Source organism: Magallana gigas, chromosome 5, assembly GCF_963853765.1.
Source record: "Magallana gigas chromosome 5, xbMagGiga1.1, whole genome shotgun sequence".
Taxonomy (NCBI): domain Eukaryota; kingdom Metazoa; phylum Mollusca; class Bivalvia; order Ostreida; family Ostreidae; genus Magallana; species Magallana gigas.
In genome coordinates this window covers 42,434,989-42,459,727 of record NC_088857.1, presented here as the reverse complement: position 1 = coordinate 42,459,727, position 24,739 = coordinate 42,434,989, and the positions used below count along the sequence as shown (strand labels likewise).

Here is a 24,739-nt window from a genome sequence, read left to right as displayed (position 1 = left end):
AGCGGAGGTTGACAATGGTTTTCGAGGGGTGTCAATTTCAACTGTTATCCTCCCAAATAGGCACTATTTATTTTATTATACTGAATGTCTTAATTTTAAAGAAATTTTTCTGCTTTTGTATAGAAATGACGTGAATTCTACGGCGAACTGTACGCGCATAATTTACGCGCATGTAACAATTCGTTGTGTTACCCGTTGCCAAGTGTGTTGCTAACGCTGAGGGTAATAGAACAAATTATCAACTGCGTCTAAACCAATCAGATTTCAGTATTTAACATGAAAGTATAATAAAAGAGGTTGCTACATACCACGTTTTCAGTCAAATGAAATATTAAATGATTGAAGTCAGAAAAATCAACCTTTGAAATGTCAAATTACCCAAGACGGCAAATATAGCGGATAGTATGAAAGAGTTAAAGTTTTGAAACCGAAACTTTTAAGTACACACATGTACAATTAAACTGTGAAGAGCAAGTTACACTTCTGTTCAAAGACAGTTCAAAACTCTGAAGTCGGAGTCAATTTTCAACAGGGTCAGTTTTCAACGTGTCGATGTCCTTAGAAGTTTGAAAAATATTTTTCAAGCTGTTGAAAACTGACCCCAGGTATAATTTCACGACTTTTGGTATCAATTTTTCAACGTTGAAAAATGATATCCGGGTCAAATTTCAACCCGGGTCAAGATTCCTCGTTACGCCGGCGAATGCGTCATAAATGTCCAATACTCCCTAAACACAACCACGAAAAAGTTTCTGTGTAGTGTTTGTATCTGTATTGAACACAATATTTTTTTCTGTCAAATCAAGATAAGTAGCTTATTAATCATAATTTTGTTAATCTTGCAAGTTTAAGAAAAGTTATTGTTAAGTTGAATTAATTAAATAATCACTGATCGCGACTTGTCTGATAAAAATATGAAAACTGATCATTATTGTGCTGTCAGTTAATTATCATGACATCTCAAAATAAATTAAAGTTGAAGCGATTTACCGGAAATATAACATAAACGGCCGGTATTGGTTTGACAATCTTAGCAAACCACGGTCAACATGAACGATCATGGTGGAGAGAGATATATATATATAAACGGACACCGGACCATGGCTTGAGACGATGTTGTTTGACATATATTCCTTTTAGCTCTATCTACACAGTTTAACAACAAGAGACAGAGTTCTTAGTCTTAATAACAAACTGTTGCTATCGGGAAAAAACCCCCAAACAAAAACAAACAAAAACAAAAATCCATATCGGCATGAATATCGGACAATATTAGGAATTAAAACATGGAGCTGAAATTTTTTATCAGATACAAAATAATTAGGTAGAGCAAGTTCCATTTCAGAGACAGTTCAAAAACCTGTAGTTGGTCAATTTGCAACGTGTGAGGTCATCAGAGATTAGAAAAAAAAACTTTTTTGAGCTGTTGAAAAATGACGTTTGGTCGCAGTTTTAACGTTAGAAAAGCCCCCCCCCCTCCTCCCCCCCCCCCCCCCCCCCCCGCCCCCAATATCCCAAATCAATAATCAATATTGAAAAATGAAATCCGGGTATACATTTCACGACTTTTGGTCTCAGTTTTCAACGTTAAAAAAGCCCCCCACCCCCACCCCCTCCCCGAATCAATAATCAATGTTGAAAAATGAAACGTGGGCCAATTTTTAACTTGGGCTAATATTCTTTGTTACAACGACATGATCCCTATTGTTTAAGTAGTTTTAATTCAACCAACTTTAATTGATATTCCTTATTGTTCTAATCTATAATTAACAAATATATATATATATATATATATATATATATATATATATATATATATATATATATATATATATATATATATATATATATATATATATATATATATATATATATATATAAAAAATCTTTTATCATGTTATATCATTAAAGGTTTCAAATCCATCCACTAAATAAATGCAATTGAAATGTGTGCAAATGTATATCATTAGTGGTCAAGGTAGTACTTATTTCTCATTTTTTTTTCCATATCATTAGAGGTTACGGTTTTTGACCGCTAATGATACAAATCTGAAATTATATCATTAGCGGACGGTTAGGTTGTTCGTTAATGATAAAATTATATCATTAGTGGTCAACATCCTGACCACTAATGAAACATTATATCATTAGTGGACGTTGTATCATTAGAGGTTGCTACATACCTCTCATCCCTATAAGAGACAGTGTATCAGACTTAATTAGCATATCATCAAGAGACTGTCTAGATAATCTAGTTATCATTATATACCATCCATACATTATGTACCTTATCTATCTATTGAGCATAAATTATCATCCACGGATTGTGTAATGGGTTGGCTGAAATAATGATTGACCAAACCTGGATTCGAACCCAAATTCTGCGCAGTGAATTTCATGCAGGTGCTCTACATGCTGAGTGATCTAATGCCAGTATGCGAACCAGTCTGTCCCCTGACTGTCACATTCCTCCCACCTTAAATTAATGATCTTTACCATGGAAAATCACCCAAGGCTCTTTCCCCTGGCAGGAGTTAACCTGTCAGTTCCTGGGGTTGACACTGCACCAAACGTATCGAGATGGGAGAAATAATAACAGCCTGGGATTTAAACCCAGGCCCCCTGAATTTCTTGTCAGGTGCTCTACCAACTGAGCAATCTGGCGCCAGTATTCAAACTGGTCTTACCATCACAATTGCATATAAGTACCGGTAAAGTGTATGTCATTTCGAGACTCTCTATTGAAATAAACAATAAACTCAATAAATGTTTTCTCTTCTGCAATTGTTACCTTCTAGTGCAGTGCAATGGATTAGAGCATTAAATGCAAATCTAAAAATCATGGGTTCAAATCCTGCTGCGGCTTTTATAGTTTGTATCTTTCCAAAATTTTAAAAATATTTTTTGGGTCAAATATTGTAAAATCTAAAAATTGTGAGCTGGTGAGAGTATCTAATATCGACAGGTGTCCCATACAACCTTACTGATGCTTTTTATAGTCTAAAACATAGTAAAAATTTATTTAAGCAATGAATTCAATATCTATTTGTTTTATACGATATAAAATGGTTTGGGGCAGTTTATGCTTTATAAACAGCAAAGCAGTTTATTAAAAAGCTTAAACTGTTTCAAACCATTTTAAATCGTATAAAACTAATAAATATTGAATGCATTGATTACAATATAAATTTTTTACTCTTAATTGTAGATAAAAACAGTCATTTGATCTTTAAAATGAAGTCAAATTATACAAAATTCAAACGTAAATCAGGCAGATTGATGCGTCTTTGATGTTAGTCTTACTATGACGTAAGCAACGTTCTTTATACGATATAAGATAATTTTTTAGCCAATCAGAGAGCATGTTACAACTAGAATTAAATTATCTAAAAATTATGATTAACAGGGAGGATACCCATAGAATAGTACTGATTCCATTGATACTCACTCTCAGATGAGCTGGGTCTTAGTTTGTCTCGTTCATTTGCAATTTTCTAAAAAAGGAAAAAGAAAACAACTTCACATAACTGACTGAAGTATCAAAACTGATTCATGATACATGTTTTACAATACATTGTAATAAGAATATCGATTACAAATGACATTTTTTCTCATCCTAATGAACTTACAATAATTAACCAATTTTCCGGATAGGCATGCAAAATCCTTTAGCTGTAATTATCAAGGTCATAGGAAAACCAACTTTTGTCATTTCTGTCGGTTGATTTCAGGGGGATATCAATTTGGATCCTCTATTTAAACATTTGGATAAACTTCATAGCTACATAGGAAGTTTGACGAACACTGGTGGGCAATAAAATCATTGTGTTATCAGAATAAAATGAACTCGGTAAGAATCAAACTGTTCATATTGGATGAATAGAATCAATAACTTACTATACAGACAAGCACAAGTCATAGACTGGTTTTTAAGAAATAAGAATACACATTGGAAATGCTTTTATAATCCTCTCTCCAAAATAACATTAGGACAAAATAAGTGTCCCATAAAACATGATTTAACTCATTGGTTTTATGTGTATACCCCAATACTTTTTCAATATTCAAGTGTTAATTTTCAAGCTTGGGAATATAAAATCTAATTATAACTAGGTACCATTGTCAAGAATTTTTCTATACAAGGCATTGCTGCAAAGGAATCTTTTTTATCCAACAAAGCAGTTCTCTCAATGTGTAAGTCTAGTAAAATGGTTCAAGTGCAATAAAAACATACATACAAGGATAAAGCAAAGTTACAAATCCCTTTCCAATTCATTTTCTAACTTACCATACGGTATTTGCTAGCTTATGATTAAATCATATTTCTTTAATTTGAACTACCTCTTCAATCAGTTTTTGCACTCATCTGTTTTGAGAATAAAGTACATGCAAGCAGTTGCATTGAAAATCTTTGTAAAATATACCAGTAATTATGATTATGAAAAATTTTACTTGACCCCTGATCTTATTTTCTATCGAACAAAAACTGTGATATGAAATGTTGACAGATTAATCTGTAACAAATCCAGAGAAAAAAGACATGCCATTAGAATAAAAGTTTGGGAAGAACATCCAACACATTGTTAAAATAAAACGATAAATTCCCCAGATTAAATATTAGTACACGCACTTACACTATTTATACACAACAGCTCGTCAAATCATTCCTTATATAAGTTTTCCCATTCACTTTTTGATTTGCATGTATACAAATTGTTTTCCGTTTTCTTTTTTGTTATTAATATTTCTGCCATGGAAACACATTTGCATAATTCACATAAATACGTAGAGACTGTTAGATACCACTGTTAAAAAACATTTCATTCTACGCTGCACCCTTTCAGGGATAGAAATCTTTTTATTGGTGTTCAAATTTCCAAAAAAGATAAGATTTTATGATGAATAGGAAATCACTTTGAGGTTGAAATTTCATTTTCTAAAGAACAGTTCACCTGAATTGGACATTAAAATAAAGGCTTTTACAAAAGTTAATGTGTATGAATTTTTGTTGAAGTTGACGCACACACAGACTCTCCATACCCCAAACATTACATTAAGGGTGGGATCTAAGTCAATTGTTTCACCTGTGGGAAAGCGTAAAGGTAAAAATTAAGGTGTAGACTTTGTCATTGTGAAAACTTAATCAAGCACACATCTCTTACGTACACGTAAAATGTGAATGGCACGTGTTGATGTTAGATTATCAACAGGTAGCACCATTTACCGTAAATTCAAACTTTAGTCTGATGTATTAAGAAAAACAGAATATGGCAACAACAAATGTCCCAAGGTTTCAAAAACCAATGCACGTAACATATCTCAACTTTATGCACTTGCAGTATTTTCAAACGTAAAGTTATGCATGAAACACCCCTGCTGCAGGTTTGTAGCTGACCCATCAACAAAGATTTGTCATCTGAAATTTTTCAGACCTGGAGCTCAGACCTATACTGCTAGAAACACTCCAAAGCAATCTACATGTATATTAAACTTTTACTTTGAGTTGGTTCAAAATTATGATTAAAATTGAACCATATGCACATTCATTATAATTACATGTTTACATTATTTTATGGATTAACAAACTTTTTCTACATAATTCATAATATTTCCATTTTGCAGTGTCTTTGTCTGTGATAACACATCATATCGATTTTGTACTATTCAGTCCTAAAAATTCAAATAACGTATAATTGGGGCGCAAGCGGGGTTTTCTTAATTACCGGTATATTTCAATATCTAATCTTACAATTGCTGAAAATTATATAAATATAAGTAATAAGAAATCATTCTTTGAATATTATGAGGTAGTAATTTTGGTCGGGGTGTGATCAAATCTATCTGACATAAAGTCTCTGGCTTTATTGGAACTGATCACGCCCCGACTGAAATTATCACCTAATAAGACTCAAAGAATGATTCCTTATTCCTTAACTAAGCCCACTTCCCTGCCTTTGATGTTTTCCTGTTACAGTATATATTTAATAAATATGATAAACAGTTGAACTTCGATATCTCGAACACTGATATCTCGAATACAGTGGATATGTCAAAGTGATTTTAAGTCCCAACCACTTATTTTAAGGTATTTTACCCTCAATATCTCGATTACTCTGATATCTCAAAGTTTTTAAACAGTCCTATCGAGTTCGAGATAACGAAGTTTGACTGTACATACATTGTATTCTCATAGCCATAAACAAACAATAAATCACATGGATCTGTAGAGTATAATGGCTGTAGAGAGTTTTGACTTTTGTTTTCTAGACTAGTATCTTTATAATAATTATAACTTTAAAATTGATCTATGTAATTCTTAATCTCTATACCATATTTATAAGATGAAATAATAATTTGGTGTGTAACATCTTAGTATTCCTTGAAACATTTGGTTTTGCAGTCATATCCAAAATCTTCTATAGTGAAAATAAATATAACAACCTCACTTCACCAATAGATATTCCTATTTTTTATTTTTATGATGGGGTGGTAAAGGATTAGATAAACCCTATTATCTTATAAGGTTTATTTTGTGTATATTTTTTAAAAAGCCCCCCCCCCCCCCAAAAAAAAAGGGGGCGGGCAGTTCCTTCAGAATCCAATTTTTCAATATGTACATGTATCACTAAGAAAAAATGTCTCTTTTGAGGAAAGGGGGGGGGGGGGGGGGAGAGAGAGGCGAAACCTCCCGATGTGACATGCCTGCACAGGATTTGAATTCAGAGTAGCTGAATATGTATTTATTTTTTCTTCTGCTTCACTTCAAGTTAATTTCAAGTATAAGTGAAGTCACAAATCAAGATGCTGTAAGTGTTCAATTAAACAAATTCCAACACAGGACACAGTGTTCTTAATCCAAAATACAAAAATTATAAGAATACTAATATTGACATTACATATACACAAAAGCTCCTGATAATCATTTTGATATTCCAGAATTCTATTTCACCTATTTTATTCAATATTTGCTTTTGGAACATAATTTGACCTTAAGTAAAGATATTTTCTTTTATCATGGTTGGTGATGAATAAGAAGTACCTTAACTATTGTATTATTTGTTTGCTTTGACCTCTTCATGACCCATTATCAATACACGCATTAGCAAATATCAGGTTTTTAATTGCAGCATCGGTAAGCATCAAATACAGAAACACTGATTAAACAAAAAATTATAATGTACTCCATTCAATGAAATTTAGAACATTCACACGGCCCAGTTTTATGACATTATCAATCAGATTTTGGTAATTTCAAATAAATGAGTACCAAACTGTTTCCTTTTTAACTTTACAGTAGTATTAATCATGGTGTTAGTCGAAAACTTAGGATAGAGTCTTCAATTAGTTCCTGTTAAATGGAATCAGTGCCATCAAATTTAGTATTTTTTTTTTTTATTTCAGATACATGTTCTAGTATGTTTCAGGGAACCAACATTAATTAATTATGCTTTTGTATAATTATCATTATATCTTATATAATTTAATGCCTTTTCCATTTAATTTGACCTGATAAATCATTCCCAAGGATACACTACTGCAACATTTGAGTCCTATCACAACTGTAGTCCATTTATTTACTTTATAATTCAAGGAGTTAAAATTGGTGTTTGGTAAGCTCAGTTGCTGATTAATACATTAATGGCCAGAATTTTTGACATATGGTGCCAGTGTCTGTGTAAATTATACCAGTAAACTCTGATTGCCATTGAGCAATTACATTGAACATTTCATTAACTTTTAATAGCATGGCTTGTATAATTTTCGATGGATGCTTCTAAATTCCCAACCAAAAATTGCTAATAGAGAAGATTGCAAATTTGAACCATTCAAAGTGCAATCATTGTGACCAATATGTTTCATAATCATGATAAATTCTGTGTGTAAGCAAATAAGATATGCAGTTTTATCAAAAGATTTAAGTTTATAGAGTCGAGTTTGATCTGATGATCTGCGCCTGGCTATAAGACTCTTGAAATCATTTTTATAAATTTATCATATGACCTTCCATTATAAGGTGGAAACTAGACAACATTAAGATGGTGACCATCTTAAAAGGGCCCCACTTAAATAATGGACAATAGCATGAAAAGAATTTCAGACAACTTTGCTTTGACCCTGACCTATAACTTAGAAATTTTCTAGCTGGCATAGAACTTCTAATTCAATCTCATTACCCCCTACATACAAACATTTTTGTTTCATCTGTAAACAAATGGGAAATAATATACGCTCCAAAACTGATTATAGAGAGATCCACTATGACCTTCACATTGACTAAGTTCAAGGTCACTGCACACCATTAACCAAATTATAGCTCTGTTTAAGTAAAGTATTAACCAAATAGGGCTAAGTGGAAAGTATAAATGCTCTTAAAAAAGGATTTTTGTGTGATCTGATATGACCTTGACGCTTGACCTACAAACATTATTCAAGGTCACTGTATACTAATGATCAAAGGAACCATGTAAGTGAAATATGAGCCAGAGTAGACCAAAGAGAGAGAAGATATGCTTCAGACAAGGATTTTGTATATCATACTGCTATGAACTACACATTTGAATTTGAAAATTGGTTCAAGGTCACAACAGTGAAGAATGAGCCAAATAGGGCTAAGTGGAAAGTATATCGTATATGCTCTGAAAAAAAGAATTTTTGCATGGTCAGCTACCCTTTGACCATAGACACTCTGTGAATGAAGTATGAGCAAGAATAGACCAAGGGGAGAGAAAATATGCCCCAGACATGGATTTTATATATAATTTTCAAATGACCTTAAACTTACACTTAAAAACATGGTTCAAGGTCACTGCACACCCTATATCCAAAGACACTCTGTGGGTAAAATATGAGCCAGATTGGGCCAAGGAGAGAGAAGATATGCTCCGGACAAGCAATCTCAGACAGACAGACAAACGGAAAGACAGACAGAAAGATGGACAAACAGACTGATCATTTTAGGGCACCCACAGAGCGGGGCCCTAATAAAAGGTCACAGAAAGCCTGTGTAATATTTTAAGCCTTTTGAGCATCAGTAATTCACCATGAGTTGAACTTCTTTGTGATTGTATTTTATTGTATGGGTTCATGCAAGTATTGTTTTATTTCATGGTGAAAAGGGATGATAGAATTAATGTTGGCCTAGATAGGGATTTGAATCGGGACCCTGAATCTCCAATCAGGTGTTCTACCAACCTAGCTATATGCACAGGTGATCTAACCAGTCAGGCCCTGTCAGTATTTTTTCCAGTTACATTATATAAATAGTGCCTGTTTAGGAGGGTAACTGTTGAAATTGACACCCCAAGACAACCATTGTCAACCGACGCGAAGCGGAGGTTAACAATGGTTTTCGAGGGGTGTCAATTTCAACAGTTACCCTCCCAAACAGGCATTATTTATTTTATTATACTGGATGTCTTAATTTTCAAGAAAATTTTACTGCTTTTATATAAAAATGAAGTGAATTCTACGGCGAACCGTACGCGCATTATATACGCACATGTAACAATTTGTTGTGTTACCCATTGCCAAGAGCATTGCTAATGCTGAGGGTAATAGAACGGATTACCAACTGCGTCTAAACCAATCAGATTTCAGTATTTAACATGAAAGTATAATAATACAATTTGGTGCCCTGACTTATAGCCCATGGAACTGACAAGTTAATGACTGACAGGGCAAAGAGCCTCTGAAATGTTGATCATCAAAACAACAATTTCAGGAGGAAAAATGTGAAAGAAAGCCTGATTGGATTGTCACCACCAGATTACTCAGTTGGTAGAGCACTGATTATAGGCTCGGGTTCGAATCCAAGTCTGGGCTGTCAAACCATCCTACTATAATGGTAATTGTGAACCAGTCTGGGATGTCATACCATCCTACTATAATGGTAATTGTGAACCAGTCTGGGTTGTCATACCATCCTACTCTAATGGTAATTGTGAACCAGTCTGGGCTGTCATACCATCCTACTATAATGGTAATTGTGAACCAGTCTGGGCTGTCATACCATCCTACTATAATGGTAATTGTGAACCAGTCTGGGATGTCATACTATCCTACTATAATGGTAATTGTGAACCAGTCTGGGCTGTCATACCATCCTACTATAATGGTAATTGTGAACCAGTCTGGGATGTCATATCATCCTACTATAATGGTAATTGTGAACCAGTCTGGGCTGTCATACCATCCTACTATAATGGTAATTGTGAACCAGTCTGGGATGTCATACCATCCTACTATAATGGTAATTGTGAACCAGTCTGGGCTGTCATACCATCCTACTATAATGGTAATTGTGAACCAGTCTGGGCTGTCATACCATCCTACTATAATGGTAATTGTAAACCAGTCTGGGATGTCATACCATCCTACTATTATGGTAATTGTGAACCAGTCTGGGCTGTCATACCATCCTACTATAATGGTAATTGTGAACCAGTCTGGGTTTTCATACCATCCTACTATAATGGTAATTGTGCACTAGTTTGGGATGTCATACCATCCTACTATAATGGTAATTGTGAACCAGTCTGGGATGTCATATCATCCTACTATAATGGTAATTGTGAACCAGTCTGGGCTGTCATACCATCCTACTATAATGGTAATTGTGAACCAGTCTGGGATGTCATACCATCCTACTATAATGGTAATTGTGAACCAGTCTGGGCTGTCATACCATCCTACTATAATGGTAATTGTGAACCAGTCTGGGCTGTCATACCATCCTACTATAATGGTAATTGTAAACCAGTCTGGGATGTCATACCATCCTACTATTATGGTAATTGTGAACCAGTCTGGGCTGTCATACCATCCTACTATAATGGTAATTGTGAACCAGTCTGGGTTTTCATACCATCCTACTATAATGGTAATTGTGCACTAGTTTGGGATGTCATACCATCCTACTATAATGGTAATTGTGAACCAGTCTGGGATGTCATATCATCCTACTATAATGGTAATTGTGAACCAGTCTGGGCTGTCATACCATCCTACTATAATGGTAATTGTGAACCAGTCTGGGATGTCATACCATCCTACTATAATGGTAATTGTGAACCAGTCTGGGCTGTCATACCATCCTACTATAATGGTAATTGTGAACCAGTCTGGGCTGTCATACCATCCTACTATAATGGTAATTGTGAACCAGTTTGGGATGTCATATCATCCTACTATAATGGTAATTGTGAACCAGTCTGGGTTGTCATACCATCCTACTATAATGGAAATTGTGAACCAATCTGGGCTGTCATACCATCCTACTATAATGGAAATTGTGAACCCTGAAATTCATTTCAACTGACCTGTGATTTGAATTTTTTTTTAGCTTCAGCAACATGATTGATCACATTTGTTTAACATCTTAAAATCCATATCCAGAGTGAGACCAATGGATAACTAAAGTAACTTAAAATGTTCAGTGCCTTTCCCTCAAAGTTCCTTATAAGACAGGAAGTATCTATAGATCACAGCTTCAAACATTGATTATACTTTGCAAAATCCATATTTTATCATATTCAAGGTAGTGGTGGTTTAGAGATGTCAATAAAAGCATGACAAATGGGCTCTAATTATCAGGAGAGAGGTCAAAATCTCTAACTCTAGGAATGCTGCCTTTCCTTTCGACAAAGGCTTAAGAAATGTTTGTTTTAATACAGAGCTTTTATAATAAGTGTAAATTTCTGAATATAAAATGTGCATAAGAGAACTAGAACATCATTAGTTTATAAACTGAAAGGGTAGCAAAAGGGTACGGCAAATGACATAAAAATCCTTTTATTCTGGCAGAACATCAAATACATATTGAGTTACAGTACATGCCTGGCTCCATAGTGAAATGTTTACAAAAACAAGGAACTTTAAAATTCAAAACTTTAAAAAATCCTCTCTTTATCATTCCAAGAATTTTACTTCATCTTCCTTTCCTGCTTTAATAGTTCCTTAAATTCATTTATAGTTAACACATTATAGATATACCTGGACCTGAATGTATGAATTTTAAGTTCAAACCAAATGACTAGATTTGGCTGGGTCGAAATGATAAAGCAATTAATCTTCTACGCCATTGATAACATTTTGTGACTCTTCCTGTGAAATCAATAAACTGTAAAACTTGTTCTAAATCATTTTCTCTGTGATAAAAAAATATAGAACAAAACTGAATACTTTTATTAAAATTGATTGATAATCTAACTCCATGGAAAAAATGTGTTTATGCCCAAATCAATGAAACACTGAATGAAAATGACCACAATTAATACACACTAAATTTTCCTTTTTATTATTAATTGTACTGGACACTCTTATAAACCAGTAAACATTAAGATTGTTCCTCATCACATTGACTGTCAATTCTATAAATAAGTTATGAAAGGATCTAATGTACTTTCATATTTATCAAAACAAACTTATGATGTTTACAACTACAAAGTACTTGAATCGGAGGAACAACACTATGTTACCTTAAAATTAGTGACATCCTATGATTTATCTGTGTTTCATCCTTAATCCCACTTAATCCTTTATCATTATCTACTTTCCCTCAATTATAACAATCTTATCTGTTGAAGTGTATCAGTATTCATTATCAACATATTTCATTATAATCATGAAATCCAAAAATTCTCAAACAAGTGTCTCATAAATGATATAAGCTACTATTCATATCAATGCTTGGTTGAACCAAACAATGATGACACCGAAGTTTGTTTGGTATTTGACCATTTCATTGACATGTTAATCACACTCAGAGCTATGGGGATCATAATATTAGATCAGTGTACATCAACAAATAAGTAATTGTCTGAGACTTAAACTAATTTACAAGTTATTATTTTTAATAAAATAAAGTTTCAAAGTTGACATCACCTGTTGGACCATTTTCATCCGCAGCCGAGTCATGTGATCGTGGACGCTATCCGTGTCGGTCGCCATTTTCCTGTTTCTTGGTTACTCAACGCCAAAATTCATGTTTTCTGTACGTTTCCCCTCTATAGAATTTTCGATCTATGCGCTTTCATACCTATGAATATTGAAAATACCATAGTTGAATGGATAGAGCGCACGATTCAATAAGCAGAGAATGGCAGGTTCATTACAATACAAGGGGGGTTTCGCGATGTGAGCTGGGGATTTAAATTCATCCCTTGTGATTTCCTTTTATACTTTCAAAGAATTCGGGCTTTTATCTCCATACCTGTGAAGAGAAAAGTAATAACCATCATTTCCTATAAGTTTTCAGATCTTACATTATCTTAGCGTATATATATCGAAAATCTCTCCCCAAGAACAGGAACTTGGGACTGTCCAAATTTTTTTTATCGATATTGAAAACATAACAGTTCTATCTAATTTGTGAATTTGGAACATTAAAGCTTATCATATACGCTGGACTTACACTGTCAATGCTTACAACGTATTCGTGTCTCTTAGAGTTACTTAGTAGAGTTTTTCATCGATGTTCTTTGCAACATCTCAAACTCTCCCGCCATTTTGAACATCGAACAGGTGCTCGTCACATGATCAACTATGATGTCACAAAACATGGTGGACTACTCTTGCGAAATGATATCTGTTTATCAATTTTGTGTATCTTATTTATCCTGTTTCCGCAACTTTATAGAATAAACATCAGGTAGGATACGTAACTTACGGGTTATATATTGTAAAATTATTTTAAGTCATTTCTTGATTTTGTCAATTTAGAGAAAAAGAAAGGGAATGTGATATTGTGTTTGTCAAAATGACATTTATCATAACATCAGCTGACTATTGTTATGAATTAGAATCGGACATTGTCATTTGTTCATAATCATATTTACTATTGTTTGGATTGTAGATCCTCAGTCTAGAGCATCCACGCATACGTACATTATCTCAAATTTTAATCCAAGCTTATACACCCAGTATGAGTAGATCAAATCAGCATTTTGTGGCCAGCCTCATACACACCATAGCTACTCACACATCAGATGTGAACTCAGTGGCTTTCTCACCAGATGGGACACTTGCAACAGCGTCAGGAGACAAAACAGTGAGGCTGTGGAATACAGCAGATTTCTCTGAACTTACTGCGTCCCCACTGGTCGGCCATTCTTATTATGTTCACTGTTGCACATTTTCACCATTTGGAACCATTCTTGCAACATGCTCTACCGACGGCAAGCTCATCCTTTGGGATGTCAAATCAGGGTCCAAGGTTTGTGAACATTGACATATGATTAATTGTACATTTGACCTGTTCATGCAGTGAATTATAACTGGGATGTAGAAAAGTCCCTATGATATGGTGAGAATTATAAAGAAATCACAAAGACATGCCTGAAAAAATATCTGATGTTGTTAATTTTTTCGTATAGATTAATTTGGTCATTTTAAACATCTGGCTCAGTGCAAGTAGTTGTTTGTCATTCTGTAGTTAATCATTAATTTAAGTATATAGATATCTTATTCTAACTTCTGAATGTTTTAGGTTGCAACTTTTCAACACAGCAGCAAACAGAGTATCAGAGTCTGCCGATTTTCTCCTGACTCCAACTATATTGTATCAGGGAGTGACGATGAAACTCTTGCTCTTTGGGATATAACAACAAAAACATTAGTCAGGTAAACTTTGACAACTCATGAAAATATGATACAGTATGTGTTTAATTATTATAACACAAATATTTAAAAGAATTTATGATTACCAGGTATTGTTTGAAAGACACAGCAATTGGAATAAAATTTGTTTTAAATTTTCAATTCTCAAAGTTTCAGATTCTTCCACATCATTCTTCCACATTCCTCCAACACCTGTCATGATGATATTTTTCTGTATTCCCCACTAGGTCCTACAACACCTGTCATGATGAAACTACAACACCTGTCATGATGATATTTTTCTGTATTCCCCACTAGGTCCTACAACACCTGTCATGATGATATTTTTCTGTATTCCCCACTAGGTCCTACAACACCTGTCATGATGCCTCAGTAGTTGCCTGTGCCTTTACACCTGACAGTACCTTCATTGTATCAGGCAGCAGCAATGGAGACTTAAGAGTTTGGGATGCCAAGTATGGGCATGGGAAAGCTCTGATTTACACCTTAGATTGTCATGACCTTGGGGTCACAAGCTGCGACTTCTCCCCACACATAAAGGTCAAGGACCATGGTATCAGTGGCTGTGTGACCTATGAATTAGCCACCTCTGGACAAGACAATCTCGTGAAGATATGGGAAATAACTGCAGACTTAAGCTGTGCTTGTAAGTTATACATAAGAGTTTACTCTAGATTTCATTTTAAAAATTGGAATTGTAACTGATCTACTGTTGATTATAAATCAGAAGTATTCAGTGTGAAAAAAAACACACATTTATTAGATCATGGCTATCTGGATGATTATGCTGATGTGCATCATTGTTGTGTGACTTTTAAATATCTGTAATAATGAAATGTTTTGACATTGTATAAAATGGTTCACCTTCTTCCCAGCAGTGGTTTTAAAACAGAAACTGACTCTGAAAGGACACGAGGGAACTGTAGACTTCTGCTGTTATTCATCGAATGGAAACTTCATAGCCTCAGCGTAAGTTTCTTTGAGCTTTGTTATTGATTCAATGACCTGCTGGTGAATGCATCTTATGCCTTTTGAGAGAATTTGTAAGTGTTGGTTCTTTGCTTCAACATCTAAAATTTGGTTGTTTCTATTTCAGCTCCATTGACAAAACGGTCCGTGTTTGGGATTCTGTAAGTCAAACTTAACTCCATTTTTTCAGTTAATTTTTATGCGTTTTTGAAACATACAAGAAGCTGTACGCATTGCCATTGCAAATTTAATGACCAGAATGACCTTTGACCTTTGTTTCAGTCTACTGGGCAGCAGCTGTGCGAGGTTGAGGGACACACTCGTTACGTGACAAGCTGTGCTTTCTCCAATGACAGTCGACTACTAGCGTCAGGATCAAACGACAAGTTGGTGATGATCTGGAAACTCACAACACAAGAAGATTGCATTGGTGAGTGTCTTGTCAATGAATTGAATCTAAAAATTGGAGGAGACGAAAATGACTTGCACTGCAAAATTGCCCCATTGGTATCTACAATTAAGAAGTACATCATGTTTGCTTTTGGCAACTTAGCGATAGTAGAGTATAGTGGTGCAATATTACAAGTCATTAGTTTGTTCTTTCTAACAAATACCAGTGATTTTTATATATTCACTTGACAAGTTACAGTTAGCTGAAATTCTGTCTTATAAGGCTAGGAGCTCATAATTTAAATGTTTAGATAATAAGGATATGGGAATTGATTTGCATTCACATTTTGTTGCATCATTAAACGTTGTGTTAGTTAACCTTTTAGACAATTACAAAGAACCACAGTGTGCTCTGAAGACCAAAGATGCCAACGGTGTACACAAGCCTATGGACTCTTGGTCTACCGAAGAAGTCGGTGATTGGTTAGGGCAAATTGACCTTGGCCAATACAGAGACAACTTCGTGTCCAACGCCATCGATGGGACAGAACTCTGTAACATGAATGACAAGATGCTCATAGATCTGGGTGTTGGTATGTATTGCATAAATAGTTTCCTTACAACATCTTTGTTAAGTGTAATGTCTTTATTTCTTTGCTATTTTTTTTTCTTTTCTTTGTAAAAAAGGGGAAGGGATAAATTTTTTATTGTAAGATTCTGAAACTGTACAAGACAACCTTAGAAGAAAGTTCTGATATTATAAAGAGGTTATATTTTTCTGGCAAAAATTATGCTGTTAAGTAGTTTGTGACAGTTTTTAATGGTCTATGATATTGTCTTAATCTTTGATTGCTTTATAATGTATTTATTTTTTTATTATTGTTTTCACAGAACGAATATTCAATTTAAGAATTTACATGATATTTTTCTGACTTTCAGCTGCCATGGGTCACAGAAATAGGATTTTACGCTGCATTAAAACGGCTCAGAACAAACCCACAGTTAGCAGGAGTGTTTCTAATTTGTCAGGTAATGAAAGACAACTCCAGTGAATGACCTATTAGATCAAGCACCAAATGTGATTAAAAAAATTGATCAAAAAGGAAAGAGTATCTGGTAGATAACTCTAGTTTTTCCTGCAAGAATTGTTTTCATGAAAGGAATTTTTTAGATTTTTTTCAATGTAAGTGCAATACCTAATTGATATATTTGATGGCTTGGAAAGGAAAGAGCAGATAACTCTTGCTTGTTCTGTGAGAAGAATTATATTGATTTTTTAAAAACATTAATTCAGTTGCTATTGAGCATTGTAATTCAGTAGTTAAGTGACTTTGTAGATAATGGTATTCCTGATGAGTACTTATGTCCCATCACCAGGGAAGTCATGAAAGATCCTGTAATGGCAGAGGGTAGGTCTTTGTCTGAATGTTTGTTTGTTTGTTTATAACTAAGTTAAAACTCTTACAGGCAAATTAGAGCTTCTGCATAACAAATAAATTTAACTTTAGTGTGTAAGTTAATGTAAAATCCAGTACATGTGACTGTTATAAGTACATGCATTTAATTACCATGATATTCACATGATAATGTGTTTGTAGATGGCTACACGTATGAGCGATCAGCTATCCAGGGATGGATAGACAAAGGGAAGGATACCAGCCCAATGACCAGTATACCACTCAAGACCAAGCAACTGATTCCCAACAGGAGCCTGAAAATGCTGATTCAGAACTATCTAGACAGTGGCAAAGGATGATGTGTAGTGAACCACGTACAAGGCCCAAATGTACAATTTGTTGAACGTCTGTGCAACAGACAATTTCAGTTGTTATATATTGTGATATTTGCATAGAGATCAATTTAAACCTGTGTAAAATATGCTATCTTACATTAATTACATTATGAAAGATGAAAGTGAAATTTGTTATTCTATCTTTTGTAAAATTTGAATTTGGAAAGATGAGTGAGATTTGTTAATCTTCATTCTATGACTAACCAAGTGTATATTTTATTGATCTGCGATATTTTGGTGATTTATCAATACATTGTATCTCTCAACAGTCTGTAATCTATACCTGTGTCTTTCAAGATAGAAATCCATGTAAACAAACATGGTTCAATTTGACTGATCAAAATTAAAGGATGGCTCATCCTTCATGTTTAACTTACATCTTTATAGTCCCTAATTACTGGTACTGTGATATCATTATAACATTTATGGAAATCAATTTTGTTGATTTTGTTAAGTGCAAAAGTTTTAGGAAATGTTATTTCATAGACCTTTGTTTTACAAATGCATAGTGTTGTCGCGTCTAACTTCATTGAACATTCATTTCATGGATTTACTAACAATTCTTGAAAATTGATGCTCATGCAACGAACAATGATGAAACTACTGTCCAATCATCTTTTTAAATATCGTTGCTTCTTTCTGTTGGTGTTACATGTATTGTTATTTATATAGTTTTGGTGAGCTCTGTAATCTTTGATTACCTATGTTTATCAAGTATGAAATCCATGTTGAAATGTCTATAAACTAATCATTAATTTCTATGAGCTTTTCATAGGCTCTGTAGTTTTTATGTGAGGTAGATACAAACAATAACAAAGCTACAGTTTTGTTATCTTGCCCAGCAAGTGCTATACTTGTTCAATGTATGGCTTTGTGAACTATGTACACTGTGCAAAAAAAAAAACAAGGTGATTGAATTTCATTGAAGTTTGGCATTATTATTATAAATTGCTGCAATTGTTGACTACCATAGTTTTGAACAAAAAAGTGCAATGTATATTTGATTTAAAAAAAGCTGTTAACAAGAATTGATTAAACATACTAAATACCCAGATCTTTTATACAGGTTGAATGATTGATTATAAACACATGCTATTTGTTGATCATAACACAGCAAGTTAACATTTTCAAATAAGTACAAGAGTTGTCCATCTTTGATCTTTTTTTATTATAGCTGACATGAACCACATCTGTAAGACATATCTTATTTTCAAAATAATACCCTTATGAAGTAATATTTGAAATTGATAGGTTTGATCTTCAGTCAGTAAAATCAACAAATTTTTAGAGACAGCTGATTGTTATGGGGTATCCCCTTGAGGCTACACGTGTCAATAATCAGAGATTTATTTTGTTGTGAAAGGTTAGATACCTAGTACATGTACCTATGTTTTTGTTTAGTTTGTTGAAGTTTCTTGTTTTCTCTTTTTTATGATCATGTGCATGTAACAGGTCCTTGCCTATTGTGATTTCTTTTCACATGTTAGAATTGTATTGTACTGAAATGTTATTCTTGTAACCATATTTGTTTTGATTTTGGTAATCAAATATTTTTATACATTTTCATTGTATTTTCCAAAACTGATGATGATCAAAGTAAATTTGTAAAATGAAAAGCCTTCATGTATTACAGATACAACGATTAGGAATCTGGACAATCAATTTAACAGAAGAACTAATATATAAGTGTGTTTTATCAGTATCAAATTCAAAGACGTTAGCTTTAGAAATAATGAGCATTTTGAGATTTGGTTGTAAGTTCTTTTGTAAAACGCAGTCCCCTTTACTGCCCTCTAACCCTAACAACGTTTACATCAGTCTCTGGAGCTTTCACGTGTACACAGACATCACCCAGTTATATAGTTAGTCTACATGTTAAGACCTTAATTGGGCTTATAGCGACTCTTAACTAAAAAGCTAGCACCTTCTACTCTCATGCAAAGTATTTAGTGAAGGAACAGTCTTCACCTGTTTTAACATGAAATCCATGTTGAAATTTCTATCAACTATTCATAAATTGAACTTTTCACAGGCTCTATAATTTATCAAGTCTGTGGGAACAAATGATTAATTTCTCAAACTTTTGCTCAGTCACTACACCAGAGCAAATATTTTGGGAAAGATGAAGGACAAATGACCTCTGAATCAAAAATCTTTAATTCTATTACTTTTACAACTGTCAACAAATTTAAGAATACAAGTAGATTTTATTTCTTTCTCTGTGGATATTTATGAAATGATGTGATGTAAAGTAAACTGGTGTATAGGTTTTATTTTCTTTTAAATTGGTCACTAATGACATTTTGTAAATTAAGTAATTTTTGTTAATAAGGAATGCTATATTTGTTCCTTCATTTTGTGATAACATCCTTTAGAACTATGACATTCATCTCTCATGTGAACATGACACCAGCTAATACATATATTACAATAGTCATGTGTAACAGGATGAGAGAAATAATGATGGACCAGACCAGGATTTCAACCTGGGTCCCCTGAATCTCTAGTTAGGTGCCCTACCTACTTAGCTTAGTATCTGGCCGTTCCTCCCCCTTCAGTGATCTTCGCCCTTGAAGATTTCTCTAGGCTCTTCCATTGACAGGAGTTACCTGTCAGTTCCAGAGATTGGTCAAGGCACCAATGTAATTGAATGGGGAAAATAATTATGGAACAGACCAGGATTCAAAAATATATTGCAATTCTTATAATGAGCCAGTATAACACTTAAATTCAGCAAATGTTATTTAATATGACGTGAGCTTATCTAACTCTTGAGAAGAGCTAAGTGTAACACTTGTCATAAGCTATTGTAATACATGAAATGAGCTTAAGTTACACTTGAATTAAGCAAATGTAACACTTGAAACAAGCTAATGTAACACTGGACATGAGCTAGAGTAACACATGAAATGAGCCAAAGGAACACTTTAGTTAAGCTAACATTTGACACTATGACAAGAGATAAATAACACTTAGATTTATGTTACCGGTATATAACAGTTGACATTAGTTGATGTCAAACATGACATTATCTAGTGTTACGCTTGAATTTAGCTAATGTAATATTTAAAATTAAGTATTGTAATACTTGATACGTGTTAAAGTAACACTGAAATTTAGCTTATGTAACATTTTACATAAGTTAATGTGACACTTGAATTTAGCTTATGTTACACTTGACTTAAGATAATAAAACATGTGACCTGAACAAATGTTGCACTTAGCATGTGCTTATGTTAGAATTTACACGAGGAAATATAACACTGTACATGAACTTACTAGTATCACTTGAACTCGGCTAATATGACACTTGAATTGAGCCAATGAAACACTTGATTTAAACTAATGAAATGCTTAACTTGAACTAATGAAACACTTGACTTGAATTGAATTTTCTGCGAGTGTTTGTATCCCTTGACATTGGCTTATGTTACAATTGACGTGAGCTTCTATAACGTTTAACATAAGCTGATATAACACTTAATATGAGCTGATGTAACACTTTTACATGAGCTGCAACACTTTACCTGAGCTTATGTAACATTTGTTATAAGCAAACATTAACTTAACATTACCTTTTTTCAACAACTGGCGTAATTAAATGTAAGTCTTGACACAAGATTTTTACATGAGCTTATGTAACATTTGAGCTAAAGTTAACTTTACTATTTTTTTTATCAAATGCAATTGACATTATATAAATAGTGCCTGTTTGGGAAGGTAACAGTTGAAATTGACACCCCGAGAAAACCATTGTCAACCGACGCGAAGCGGATGTTGACAATGGTTTTCGAGGGGTGTCAATTTCAACTGTTATCCTCCCAAACAGGCACTATTTATTTTGTTATACTGAATGTCTTAATTTTTAAGAAAATTTTATTGCTTTTATATAGGAATAACGTGGATTCTACAGCGAACCGTACGCGCATAATTTTCGCGCATGTAACAATTTTTAATGTTACCCGTTGCTAAGTGCGTTGCTAACGCTGAGGGTAATAGAAAGGATTATGAACTGCGTCTTAACCAATCAGATTTCAGTATTTAACATGAAAGTATAACAATAGTTATTGACGTGAGCTAATATAACACTTGACATGAGCTTATGTTACACTTGACATGAGCTAACAGATACCTTACTTAAGCTTATGTAACACTTGCTATATGAAACACTTGACATGAGCTTATGTAACTCTTGGCTTAATGTAGCATTTACATTGAGGAAATGTAACACCGAGTTGATGCAATACTTTACATGAACTGAATGAGCTTACGTATGCTTGATATTATCTTATTTATTACTGACGTGATTTAATTTAATGACATGAGCTTATTTCACATTTGACATGAGCTATAGTGAACCACTTGACATGAGATATTGTATACCTGAGATGAGCTTATGAACTACTTGAGATGAGCTTGTGAACTACTTGACGTGAGCAAACGTAAACATGACGTTGGGATATATGAAATTCAATATAAGTAAATATAATTCTTGACTTGAGCTTACGTAGCTCTTAACATGCTAATAAAACACTGGACATGAACTATGACTGGCATTAGCTTATACAACATGAGCTTATGTAATACTTGGTATAAGCTAATATAAAACTTAATTTGACATTAGCTTAAATTAATTCATCACTTGACTTGAGCTTACATAAAATAGACATTTGGTTATTTAACAGTTGACATTAATTAATGTAATTCTTGACATGATCTAATACAACACATGACGTAAGCTATAACTGACATTAGCTTATATGACTCTTGGCATGAGCTTACGTAATACTTGGTTTGAGCTAATATATCACTTGACATGAGCTAACGTATACCTAAAACTGAGCTTATGTAACACTTTACATGAGATAATATGACACTTGACATGAGGGAATATTACACTAACTTGAGCTAACGTAAATTTTGCATTTGCTAGTGTAACACTTGACTTGAGCTTACGTTTACTTATAATTAGCTAATGAGATACTTGGAATTTGCAAATGAACATTGTACTTGAGCTTGGATAAGGCTAAAAATGATTTGATTATATACAACTGGTCATTTTTAACCCGAGATCGGAGTCAAGTTTAAGCTGTGGTTACTTCTAATGTAAAAAAAAAAAGAAGAATAAAAAGGCGTAAGCTTAAAATGGAACACAGTGCATTGTTTATCTTCGTTGGTCATGAGCAAAGCTTATAACTGGATAAAAACTTCTGTCACAACAAAAATTCTCATGCTGAAACAAGTTACACTGGATATAGGGTAATGTAAACCTCGACATGAAAAAAATGAGTTACTGAGCGTTTGCTAGTGATGCACAAAGCATGAACCAGCAAAAAGATCTAGACTTGTTATTATAAAACACTAGACTTGAAGAAATTGTACTTAACTTCGTGTTACAATGTACTTAAGCTACTGTAACACCAGACACGAGCTAACGTATCACTGGGTGTAAGGGGATAAATCTGTGGACAAACAAATCAGACATAAGCTAAAGTTTTATTGACACTGAACTCACGTTGTCATTGCAATTGCTTTGTTTGAAAGCATATTCCAGAACCCATGGTAACGTGTACAATGCAATGCTCATCGAAAAGGGTAGATTATTGTTTGTTTTCTTTTATTACTTATATTTCCATCGCATTATACCTGTTTTACTTCAGATTGCAAACATAAAATAATGGATGCATTGCAACTGGCGGTTGCTGTGTATACCGAGTATAGTAAAACAAAAACGCAGCGAGTATGCAAGTGAATTATACATCGAAGAACATGCTGGACCAGTAAGTTGGACATGGGGTTGCATTACACACCATATGTCACTCCTTATTATTTTTTCAATTTACACTAACTTATCGCAAGAGTACATTGCGTTTACTGAGTATTAATTAAGTTTTATAATGAGTGTATTACCATTTTATATTGTGTGTCAAATAAAAAATTAATCACGGTGAACAAGAACTTTTACTTTGAATGATGCTATGAGATTCTACTCTTAGTGAATATACCGTTATCATAATAATGTTTCTTCTTTATAAAAACCCCCATTTTTACACTATGCGATGTATAAGCAAATATCCAAATGAACCACGACGAACGCTAGCCAGAACTGAACAAAATAGTCCATATCCTGGACTAGGATTTCGCTGCTCATTTCTACGTGGGGTAGTTTAGCTTTCCTGGGAATCCGCTCGTACATTAGCGGACAAAGTGGAAAAAAATAATACAGGGCGTGTTCATTCAAAAATGGACATAGCTTACTAAATATGAAATTGCACAGTCAGACTAAGTATAAACATATTCTAGGATGCCTTAAACAGTCCTGTAAAATTCTGGAGATAGCAAAAACCGTATCGTCTTGGACATGCCATTGTACATAGAGAGGAGAAGGACAGGAAACCACAAAGTGGCACACCACTATAATGGAACCACCAAGCAGACTAGTGCGTGTAGTGGTAACGTGGTCAAAACACTCAGTGATGGTTGGAGACAACCACGAGGAAGTCAGCAATATCGTCACTGGTAGTGCTATAGGAAGATGTCTGACGAAGATGATTGACTAGAATTGTGAGGAGCTAGCTATTGTCTGTAGTTATACCAACTATGATTATACGTTTGTTCCTGTATCAATCTCTATGGATGATAATTCAATAGCCTTTGTGATCTGGACCTCAGTCAGGTATCCATTGGTTTCCATCCAAGACAGAATGGTTGCTTAGTCAAGCTCTTCATGATTTCTGTAAATGGTTCTGGATATATATGGTTTTGGATATGGACATCAGATTTTACCATGCAATTTCTTGTTTCACAAAAGTTTGAAATTATTAAAAAACAACAAGAAAGCAGACCTGATTTTCGAGATGGTTGCAGTCATCTCCTCCAGACTTGTAACTCGTTGCCGTCAACCAACAACAGTTGTTTTTTTTTAACTAGGAAAGTCTTACTCTCTCGGTACTTGACACGGTTGATGTCGTC

The 24,739-nt window shown here is 34.0% G+C and overlaps 2 protein-coding genes across 9 annotated transcripts in view; one reads left to right on the top strand and one right to left on the bottom strand.

Annotated features, from left to right (window-relative positions):
• LOC105323177 (mediator of RNA polymerase II transcription subunit 15) overlaps positions 1-13,521 on the bottom strand; it is a 44,412-nt gene extending 30,891 nt beyond the window's left edge. For 2 of the 6 annotated variants that reach the window (XM_011422172.4, XM_020065208.3), the window contains exons 1-3: positions 13,412-13,520; positions 12,883-13,036; positions 3,449-3,494 (exon numbers count right to left, since the gene is read on the bottom strand). In XM_011422172.4, the coding sequence (XP_011420474.2) occupies positions 3,449-3,494; positions 12,883-12,948 (112 nt within the window). In that variant the 5' untranslated portion in view covers positions 12,949-13,036; positions 13,412-13,520. Of the gene's footprint in view, positions 1-3,448; positions 3,495-3,629; positions 3,744-4,634; positions 4,727-12,882; positions 13,037-13,411 lie in introns of those variants that run through there. The other 4 variants (XM_011422170.4, XM_034448490.2, XM_020065210.3 and 1 more) reach the window with 4 other exon arrangements.
• LOC105323176 (WD repeat, SAM and U-box domain-containing protein 1) lies at positions 13,494-19,383 on the top strand. Of its 3 annotated transcripts, none has more exons than XM_011422168.4 (11): positions 13,494-13,648; positions 13,853-14,212; positions 14,486-14,619; positions 14,961-15,262; positions 15,495-15,585; positions 15,713-15,746; positions 15,868-16,015; positions 16,350-16,568; positions 16,915-17,004; positions 17,313-17,384; positions 17,574-19,383. In XM_011422168.4, the coding sequence occupies exons 2-11, from the start codon at positions 13,922-13,924 to the stop codon at positions 17,729-17,731; spliced, it is 1,539 nt and encodes a 512-aa protein (XP_011420470.3). In that variant the 5' UTR covers positions 13,494-13,648; positions 13,853-13,921; the 3' UTR covers positions 17,732-19,383. The 3 variants fall into 3 exon arrangements, with proteins under 3 accessions (XP_011420470.3, XP_011420471.3, XP_011420469.3); XM_011422169.4 differs by having other exon boundaries at positions 15,492-15,585; positions 16,362-16,568; XM_011422167.4 differs by having other exon boundaries at positions 15,492-15,585.
• Positions 19,384-24,739: the final 5,356 nt, after the last annotated feature.

Coding starts and splice junctions, on each gene's coding strand:
- LOC105323176 (XM_011422167.4), top strand. CDS start 13,922: ATGAGTAGATCAAATCAGCATTTTGTGGCCAGCCTCATACACACCATA. Junction 14,620..14,960: donor ACAACAAAAACATTAGTCAG/GTAAACTTTGAC, acceptor ATTCCCCACTAG/GTCCTACAACACCTGTCATG. Junction 15,747..15,867: donor CGGTCCGTGTTTGGGATTCT/GTAAGTCAAACT, acceptor CCTTTGTTTCAG/TCTACTGGGCAGCAGCTGTG.